The sequence below is a fragment of the Arachis hypogaea genome, chromosome 20, assembly GCF_003086295.3.
Source record: "Arachis hypogaea cultivar Tifrunner chromosome 20, arahy.Tifrunner.gnm2.J5K5, whole genome shotgun sequence".
Classification (NCBI taxonomy): Eukaryota; Viridiplantae; Streptophyta; class Magnoliopsida; order Fabales; family Fabaceae; genus Arachis; species Arachis hypogaea.
Genome location: NC_092055.1, coordinates 25,134,388 through 25,145,436, shown reverse-complemented (window position 1 = coordinate 25,145,436; position 11,049 = coordinate 25,134,388). Strand labels below are relative to the sequence as shown.

The window sequence follows — 11,049 nt, the reverse complement described above, 5'->3', positions numbered from 1 at the left end:
GATGTGTTAACTAAACCCTTGTCTTTAACCAATTTGATAAGTTTAAGAGTAAACTCAGATTCGCAATCAGACCATCATGAGCTTGGGAGAGGGGGGTATTAACATATATAAAGAATGTAAAGAATCTTTTATAAAAAGAAGGAAAAAACAGATTCTATCTAATAAGATTAGTTGAGTAATTCTCAAATTAATTTAAATAATATTTTCAAATAATTCTATTATGAGGAGTAGGATTTTTTTTTTACCAAAGATAGGAGACTCGAACCCGCAACCTCTTAATTGAGTATGGGGAGACTATGCCATTTGAGCTATTACTCATTAGCAGGATTAGTTAGATTTAGGGGTGTGCATAGCCCGGCCCGGCCCCGGACACTTTAGGGGCTATTTTGGTGTGATTTCACCGGGTTTAGGGTCGGGTAAGGGTCTCAAAAATAGACCCGGTCATTATTTCGGGCGGGGTCCGGGCCATGACTCGGGTCACCCGAAGTCGGCCCGGTGGCCCGGTCATCATACACAATTAATATTTTGTGTTATTAGTGATGAATGATGGCTATTCTTATGTGGAATTTAAGTATTGTAAACCTTAATATTTTTTATTATTAGTTATTATAAGAATATACGTTAATGTTTTATGTTTAAAATGCATAAGATTTTAGACTAATGCATAATATTGTGTTATTTATATTGATTTAAATATTTGGTGTTATTAGACAATATTAGTATTGATTATGGTTATGCTTTAATTTTAGAGAAGAGTTGGTTCTTGTTATATTTTTCTAAGTGAATTTTATCATGTCAAATAATGGTTGGAGTCTTGGAAATCTAGATATTTTCACATGCTAGCTTATAAGAAGGTATCACGGTAATGTAATGCTAACAGCCCGATTTTCACCCGGTATAATCGTAGCCCGAAAATGTATAGGTTTCATCGGGTCTAAGACCGAATTCGAATATAATAAATAGATCCGGTATATATTTCGGGTCGGGTCGGATCTGAGCCACATCAAACTTAGTTTCACTCGACCCATCCACATCCCTAATTAGATTAATAGTGAAAGCTTCTGTGTGTATATATATATATATACTCCTACTCTAATGTACAAACCAAAAAAAAAATGAAAAATAACACTTTTTAATTCCTTCTGCATAAGTTTCATTCTTCTGTTTAAAAATTCTTTTTCTTTCTTATTTTTACAAATTTAAATCTAAATCTAATCCTAAAAATAAACAAATCAATTCAAACGTGAAATTTAAATTTAGATAATGACAAATTTATTATATATATCTTCTAGAATGATGATCATGATTACATAAAACAGTAACCTCTGACAAAGGAACACGTTACTGTACCCTCTTGATCTACAATAAATCAATAATGTAATAAAATAATATAAATAGATAAGGAAAAAACACACTAGTTCACTAGGTAAAGGGTAGCAGTAGTAAGTAGTAACTAGTAACATAGTAACATAGAGTAGTTGCTGAAGTAAGCAACAATGGAGAGAAGGATTGGTTATGAGATCTTGGTAGTGGTGGTGGTGGTTTTGAATCTCTCATTGAATTGTGTTCCTGCTTCAGCCAACTTTGGTAATGAGGTGGACCAACACAGAAGAAGCCTTCTTGCTAATGGCCTTGGAACAACTCCTCCTATGGGGTATGTATAATCTTAAATCTTTGTTTTCTTGTTCTTTTGATTGCAATTCTGTTATTTTGTTATATACTTTCTTTGTTTCATTATTTTTTATCAATTATTGTCATTGGCATATATGATTGGATCTTTATCTTTATTTATTTGTTTGTTTTTTTCATTCATGTTCAATTGTTTTGGATATATGCATCAAATGATTGGTGATGCTGATTGATTTGTAAAAACTCTTTGTGCAGATGGAACAGTTGGAATCACTTCAACTGTCAAATTAATGAAAAAATCATCCGGGAAACTGGTATTTGATCATCCATATCTTTAATTTGTTCCATGTGAATTCATGTTTCATAGAAGGCACTGTTCTGTTTGTTCTGTATTCAATTTTGCAGTTCTTCCCCAAATTGGATTTCAAACCTATCACTGTTTGCATTTCAGTTTAGTCTTTATTTGTATACAATCAAGAATTGTTAAGGCAATGACCTGATTTATAGATTTTCGATTGCAGCCGATGCGCTTGTTTCGACTGGTCTTTCAAAGCTTGGATACACTTTTGTAAACATAGGTACATATGAAAGCAACTAAATTTTCAGTTCTTATATTTTGATTTCATTTTTTACAAAGCAAAATGCTGTAACTATAATCATACCATTCATGCAGATGATTGCTGGGCCGAGCTACACCGTGACGATAAGGTCTTATACCTATGGTTTTTCTTTGATTTTCTTCCTTCTATTCTTTTTATCCTTCAAAGTTATTGCATTGTGTCAAAAAACAGTATGTTCCAAATAATCTTGCAGGGCAATTTGGTAGCAAAGAAATCTACATTCCCTTCTGGAATCAAAGCTCTTGCAGATTATGTTCATAGCAAGGGTCTTAAGCTCGGAATTTATTCGGATGCAGGGTACATAGACTTGGCCAAATTCCCAAACAAACTAGTCCCATTTTCTCATTCAACCATTAGTTCTTTAAACTAAGGTTTCGTTTCGCGATTTTGCAGGTATTTCACTTGTAGCAAACAGATGCCTGGTTCACTTGGTCATGAGTTTCAAGATGCCAAGACTTTTGCATCATGGGTAGCAAACATTATCTTTATTTTTTAAGGAACATACATATCAATCGATCGCTATTAAATAAGTCGTAACGATGCCTTATTTTGCAGGGTATTGATTATTTGAAGTATGACAATTGTAACAATGATGGATCAAAACCAACTGTTAGGTAGTTGAAAGTATATTTTCACTTTACCTCTTATGTTTTCCTTTGATCATCATTCATGAGTTTGAAAACTTTGCTCTTCTTTCTTATTTGCAGATATCCTGTTATGACTCGAGCATTAATGAACGCTGGTCGTCCAATCTTCTTCTCTCTATGTGAATGGTAAAACTCTTATATGTTCCACAATTTTGTGTTCTTCTAATTTTAGTTTCTTCCTTCTAATTGCAATTGCTTTGTTTGTTTAGGGGCGACATGCATCCGGCTTTGTGGGGCGGTCGAGTCGGAAATAGCTGGAGAACTACAAATGACATCAATGATTCATGGGACAGGTGCATAAATATGGATTCAATTTTTTCTAATTCTAGAAGTTTTGTAATTGAATTTGGAATTTTATCTAACTAGCCTCTTTTTACAGTATGATTTCAAGGGCTGATATGAATGAAGTTTATGCTGATCTCGCAAAACCGGGCGGTTGGAATGGTTAGAAATTTAGAAATTTAGATTTCACTTATCAGTAGCTTTGTCTGAATTCTGAAATTGAATAAGTTTTCTGTTGGATTTTATCAAATGAACAGATCCTGATATGCTTGAGGTGGGAAATGGAGGAATGACAAAAGATGAATACATTGTTCATTTCAGTTTATGGGCCATTTCCAAGGTATGAAGATGCATGCTTGTATCCCAGTTCATGTCATAGTTAGAGTTAGTAATGTTCATTGGGGTCATTCTTGTTTCTCATTATAAGTTTTGGTGCAGGCTCCTCTTCTTCTCGGTTGTGACGTTCGAAACATGTCTAAAGAGATTGTGGAGATAATCACAAACAAAGAAGTTATTGCAGTTAACCAAGGTGATTTGATGCGATCATCACATTAACATTGATATTCTGATCCTATCTAGTGGGAAAAGGCTTAGTAGTCGTCGTTAACTTGTTATTCTGTCACTAACAATGTTAAATTCGTACTGTGTTAGATTCGCTTGGTGTACAAGCTAAGAAGGTTAGGATGGAAGGTGATCAAGAGGTAATTAAAACACAAATATGATTGTGTGTGTATAGTCTCAAATTAGCAAGAAGGGTTGATATGCATGTTTTTGGGTGCAGATATGGGCAGGTCCTCTTTCAGGGTATAAGGTAGCTGTTGTGTTGCTTAATAGAGGGCCTCTGCGCAATGCCATCACAGCCAATTGGGATGACATTGGCATTCCCCAAAACAGTGTTGTTCAAGCAAGAGACCTTTGGGAGGTATGTTCTCTTTTTGTGGAGTGAAGTTGATAGTTGAAAATTATTAGATGATTTGACATGTTTGATTAAATTGCTATATAACGTTTTTCAACTATCAACTTCACGTGAAAACAACTGCACGTGAATTTTCACTTTTTTTTCCATACTTAATATATGGACTTATTGTGTATGAGTAATGATTCGAAGTCTTAATTCATCTTCTTATTTATCCTCTTAATACTTACATAAGTAAAAATTTAAATATATATGTTATTTTTTTTTTAAAAAAAAATAAGAAGATAGTTATTGTTATTTTTTTTACTATTTTAATATTAAGATGATAATTAGGATAATATATTAGGATTTTTAATCATTACTCTAGTGTATATTATGTTTTAGTTTTGATATCTATAAAACTTGTTTTCTGATTGAAACACATTTTTGAAAGTTTTTTAGGGTCATTTATGCTTATATTTTTAGAAATATGCTTATATTTTTAGAAACCGAAGATAAAAATGAATTAGTAAATTTAAGAGGGATTAGACCCAAATCCCAAAATTTAAAAGATAAAAAAAAGTTAAACATGGATACATTAGCGGCTAGGTAGAAACGCAAATCAGTTGTCTTAGTTAAGAATCATTGAATGATTTGAATATTTGACCAAATTACTCTCTAATAATTTTTAACTATCAATTTTATATGAATACAACTGCATATGAGTTTTGAAACTATTTGGGGGGTTACTGATGTTGTAAGGTATGGTTTTGAATGAATGCAGCACCAGACATTGAAGAAACTATTCGTGAATAAATTGAGTGCTACATTGGAACCACATTCTTGTAAAATGTATGTCTTGAAGCCAGTAGCTTGACTTCTCAAACCACCCACAAACTAAGCTAAGGACTGCACCTTCTGGAGTTTACCTTATTGGAACAACTTTCTTTTCTTCCAAATAAAAAGAAAAAGGGATTGAATGTTTAAACTCAATAAACATTCTTCTTCTCAGTTTGTTCTAATTGAGGTGTTCTATCTTATTTTAGCTCCTAGTTTTGTAAAGATAAACTATATGTGAAACATGAACCTCTATCTGAGTAGTACGTTAAGTGTGAATTATCAACTATAAATTTTAGAGAAAAGTGACAAATAAGTCTTAAAGAATTATATTTCGAACAGATTAGTCTTAGAACAAAAAAAGTATCACTGAAATCTTCTATGATAATAGACGTGAATATATTACTTTTAGATTAGTTTTTATGATTAGAATAAAAAATTTAATTTAAACGTAGTTTGTTCACGTCTATTATTGTGAAAATTTTTTTTTGTATTTTTTTTTTTTAAAAATTAATCTGTTTAAAGTGTAAAATTTCAAATTATGGATTTTTTATAGTTACGATTTTGAGTTATAACTCGTATAACTCTTGAATAAGCTCGTAAATTTGTCAAATTTTTAAACACGTTGGATTTAATCCTAAAATAAGTTTATGACAAATAATAAATTTATACATGCATATTTCTTCCAGAACCATTAAAACCAACTCAATATCACGTTATATATCATACATTTTCATACATTCGTACTATCTTCATACCTTCGAATCTCATTCATACTATCACATACGAGGAATTACTTGTGATTTTTTTTTTCTTTTTGTTTTTCATCATGTCCTGCTCTCTTTTGGATCCATCCAAGAATCTAATTAGAATTGAGTTTTAACTCTACTCTTAATGTTTTTTTATGATTTTTCCATTTTCATATTTGGATTATTACTTATTTGATATATGACGTATTTGATATTTGTATAGTTTCATTTTCATATCAAACAACATTATTTGGAGGGACCAAAAAATATCTTTCCACCTGTGTTTTGAACATTTTAGGATGCCTAACATTTACATTAACCTAGCAAAATAATGGGATTTTCAAGCAAGAAATGGTGTTCTCTATGCAACATTTTTTCATTATATGAGGATTCGAACTCTTGACATTAAAAAAAATACTAATGTAAACTTCTACACAAATTAAACTACTCTTGATTGACTTGCCTCACCTCAAGTTGAAAGGCTACAAACAAATAAAGTAAAATAATAATGAGTTAAAAAAGCAACTTATAATGTATCTCAATTCTCAAATATCTGTACATAATTAATATTCAAAATTAAAATTCATATGAGTCATTTTTAGATTTGAAGAGTATGAATTTAGTGTATTATATTTATGAGTATCAAGTGAGTAATGAATTATAAAAAGTAATAATGTACATAATGATGTTATTATAACAATAAATGAAATACAACAAATAAATATGGTAATATTCTACTTCCATATCTACATATATGATTCCTGTGGTCCAATATTATGATAGTGTCCTTATTCAGTGGCATCAATCTCGTATTATTTCTGGTAGCATCGTGTTGAAATACAGATATTCAAAACTTAATTCAAATATTGATCCACACATGGATTGTTAAAGTATTCATTAACATACTTTTGAATTAGTACCACCACTGATAAATTGTATGTAAACACCACAAAAATGGATAAATTGTGGGTTTTTTTTAACTAATGACAGTATTTTAACTCTTGCAGAATGTGTTAAAACACTTTAAAAAAATGATGCAGTTTTGTGCCCTACAATTAAGTTACATAGGTTTTGTGAAACTCGCACTATATGAGGAAATTATTAATTTTACTCTCTGAAAAAAAAATCAATTTTCTTTAAAATAATAAAATAAAGTGAATATTTTAAAATTCATTTTATTTTATTGAAAATTAACTTTTTTTTAGAAGAGACACTTACTAAATGTTACAAAAATATATTTATACTTTGTATTATGTAATTTGAAACTGTAGAATGCAGATCACATATACACATAGAATCATTGATGCCAGCTAGGGTGAACGCAGATCGAATATGATCAAAATCTCGATCCGGTCTGCACTAAAATCATGGGATCGGATCTAATATCCGCAGTTTTTAAGCTTTGATCCGATATGCGGATCGGATATTGGATCGGATATCGAATATATCCGCAAAACACAAATTTTTTTTTAAAAACATATTTTTATTTAAAAATAACAATAAAATTCTTTTTTTCTACTCTTTTAAATATGCTTACTCTTAAAATAATATTAAACATACTTTTCTTAAATAATAAAATTAAAATAATACAACATATATGATAATTATTAGTTGAAATAAAACATAAAAAGGATATTTACTTATTTATTTGTTTATTTATGTATTTTTGCGGATGTGCGGATATACAGATCGAATATAAAACCCTCAATACCTACATAAAATCTGCAATCCAATCCTATTAGTGTGCGGATCGAATTCGTTCCGATCCGATAACCTTGTGGATCAGATCCATATCTGCAATTTTCAGATCAAATTTGAATAAACACAACAAATATGCGGATCGAATCTGATCTCACATTATTTCTAGTAACATCGTATTGAGATACAATCATTCAGAACTTAATCCAAATCTTTATCCACACATGGATTGTTAAAGCATTCATTAACATGCTTTTGAATTAGCACCACCACTGATAAATTGTATGCGAGCACCACAAAAAACGATAAAGTATATTTTTTTTTAATTAGCGGCAATTTTTTAATTTCTGCAGAATGTGTTAAAAAACTTAAAAAAAATGTAGTTTTGTGTCCTACAATTAAGTTACATGAATTTTGTGAAACTGGCGCTATGTGAGGAAATTATTATTTTCACTCCTTAAAAAAATATTAATTTTTCATAAAATAGTAAAAAAAGTTAATATTTTAAAGGTTTAATTATTCTACAAGTTTTTATAGTTTCATCAAATTTTTAATTAGGTCTCTATATTTTTTTTTCTTTTTAATTGGGTCTCTATATATTATTTTTTTTTAATTTAGTCCCTGTTAACGTTAAACGTAAAAAAAATGTTAATGAATTGTGAAATTACTTGTATACCCTTAGGAACTCAATTAAAAAAAAAAGTATAGGGACCTAATTAAAAATTCGATAAAACTATAAATATTCAATGAAATATATTCCTATAATCCTTATTCAATGATTCTACAACATAAAAGATATTCCTATAATCTTTTTTATTTTGTTACTATCATTCTTTTGCTTATTTATATATAAATTGTAACAAAAATACCTTCTCTTTTTTTTTAACTTTTAAAATATCTTATCTTAAGAACATACAAAAAAAAAAGATTGGATAAAATGAAACAAAAATAATAGTAATAAGTATATATAAAATGAATTGTCAAAATTATCCCCCAAAATATAACAAATCAAATTTTATATAATACAACGAGATAAAGAATTTATTAACGTAACTTTTTCTAAAGAAAGAATTATATATCAGACAGAAGAGTCTGTTCTCATTGCTTTGGACTCCACATGTTACTGATACTTTAGCTCTCACTTTCGTCGAGTACCAGATACCTGCTCCAATTTCAAATACCTCAGCAACCGAAATGCCAGTTACTATTCCTGCAGACATAACACATTACCCTCATTTTCAACTTGAAAAAGTTTACTATGAACAATAATCAACACACCACTTCAATTAGCAGTAACAACTTGCAATTACATGTGCCCTCGTATTGTGCTGTGTAACATTATAATCTATAAAATAACATACAAAATCCAATTCATGATCATTACTTTACTAAAAAGGCAGAATTATATTATTGAGGTTGTAATTATATAAGATACCTTTGCAATGAGTAGTGAAATTTCCATTCTCACAAAGGCACATGAAACACTATGTCTGTGTATCAAATCCACAAGTTCCACCTCCTTTGGATGGATCCTTGCAAGACACTTATAGTGAAAGAATACTCCGGCATGGCAAGACACTCATATAAGATCTTAATTATAGTTGTTAGTTAACAATAATGTATAGACTAAAATAAAAACCATTCCATTATATGATGATGAAAATATAACTAAAGATAAAGGCATCAATCCACATAACATAATGGAAGGGCAATTAAATAGATAAACATAAGCATGGGTTCAGCAGTATATACCTCAAACTTCAATGGCACTAAATCCAAATCCAAAATTCCCTTCAACTGCAACAAGTCAATCGGAACAAGCCACTGCAGCCGCAAATCCTGCATCCAACCTAGTCAATCTGAGCCTCCATCTTCGCCACATTATCCTTAAACTTCATTCATACAGCTTCCACCCAAGGTGGTTTCTGGCCAAATAAAAAGAATCATCCTTAATCTCCTTATTCAGAGTATCCACAACAGTTTTTGCATCACCAACCAAACCCAAATTCAACAAAAAATTAATTTATATGTCAATTCACTAATTAACAAAATTTATTTACATAAATATTCATATTGTAAATCCTTAAATTACTATATCAAAACAATCCAGAAATTAATTCAAAAAATAGGTACTCAACCAATGCCATATTTTTTGAACATTAAAATTAGCACAAACATGTTACATCAAGTTTTAAAAACTGAAAAAAAAAAATCAAATGTTATATGTTACCTATTTTGTGACAGATCGAGTACAGGGAGATCGAGGAGAGGCGCAGCACGGGGACGAGAGGCCAGATGGGAGGTCAGGCGCGGCGAGGCTCGGCGCGGTGCGGTGCAATGCGGCGCAGTGACATCAGGCGAGGCAAAGCACCGCGAGAGACAGTGACTGCTTGGATGGGAAAATAGCGCAGAAGACTTTCGAACAGAATAACGCAGAACAGACCAACGCAGAGAGAAGGAGGCGACGAACGGCCGACCACCAAGCGTCCGCTGCAGACGACGCCACAGAGGGATGAAGACGACGGACCGATGCAGGAGATGACAGTGAACGCGATCTCCATAGAGCAACTGAGGGCTAGTTAGGTTTTTTTTCTTTGGGATAAGATGCAGGGGCTCTTTTGGTATTTTAGAAAAATACATGTTTGTTCAACTAGTTATTACAACTAAATCATCAGAATATTTATTTTTTATCGAGAATATTCTGTTATCTTTAACGTTATTCTCACGGCAGAGACTTAATTGAAAAAAAATTAACGTATAGGGACCCAATTGAAAAGAAAAAAAGTATAGGGACCTAATTGAAAATTCGGTGAAACTATAGAGACCTACAGAGTAATTAAACCTATTTTAAAATTCATTTTATTTTATTGAAAATTAAATTTTTTTCTAGAAGAGACACTTACCAAATGTTATAAAAATATATTTATATTTTGTATTGTGTAACTTGAAACTATAGCATGCAGATCACTTAGGTAGTGTTTGGTTGATGTCCATGTCTCAAAGAGACATACACACGGCAACACACGTCTCCTGTTTGGTTTAGTGAGACATAATTTTTTGATGGACACGGAAAGACACGGATGGACACAGAGATACTAAATTTGTGTACCTCCAAATAGTTGAGACACTGAGACATAATTTGTGAGATACTAATTTTTTACAATTTTATCCTTATTTAATTTTCAAAATTCCAAATTCAATCCCCCATCCTCTCAAATCTGTCTCCAGTTCTTCTCTCATGCATGGCCTCCCTCTCTGGCTGTAACTTCTCGTTGTTCTCAGTAGCTCCATCCACTATCCTTTCTCACTCCCCACTGCCGATCGCCGCCTCTCCCTCTTCCTCTTTGCAATGCCAACTGTTGCTTCTCTCCCACTTTCTTTTCTCAGCACCCAGCACTCCTCTCTTCCACTCTCATCTTTGCTCACTGTGCCTTCTCTCTCTACCTTGTCCTCTTCCTCGAATAGTCAGATCTGCGTTCATTTTTTTTGCCGTCGATTGCCATTGCTCCTCCATCAAGAAACGCTGCGTCTGCTCCTCCTTCTCTCTCGAAGGGTTCGGGCTACGGGAGTCCAGATCCATCGTCATCCAGATTTGCCGGTGACTTCGAGCTTGGATAGCACTTCCCTCCACATTCACTCTTTAGCGACGTTGTTCATTCTTTCCAGAAAGAACGTCTCCGAGATTTTCCTCT

General features: G+C 31.9%; 1 protein-coding gene across 1 annotated transcript; it reads left to right on the top strand.

Moving 5' to 3' along the window:
- Positions 1-1,308: 1,308 nt before the first annotated feature.
- Positions 1,309-5,240, top strand: LOC112784376 (alpha-galactosidase 1). Its single transcript, XM_025827558.3, has 15 exons — positions 1,309-1,654; positions 1,885-1,943; positions 2,151-2,207; positions 2,303-2,337; positions 2,443-2,546; positions 2,643-2,718; positions 2,805-2,863; positions 2,957-3,022; positions 3,106-3,189; positions 3,276-3,340; positions 3,436-3,518; positions 3,617-3,707; positions 3,830-3,879; positions 3,960-4,100; positions 4,858-5,240. The coding sequence occupies exons 1-15, from the start codon at positions 1,497-1,499 to the stop codon at positions 4,948-4,950; spliced, it is 1,221 nt and encodes a 406-aa protein (XP_025683343.1). The 5' UTR covers positions 1,309-1,496; the 3' UTR covers positions 4,951-5,240.
- The last annotated feature ends 5,809 nt before the right edge of the window (positions 5,241-11,049 follow it).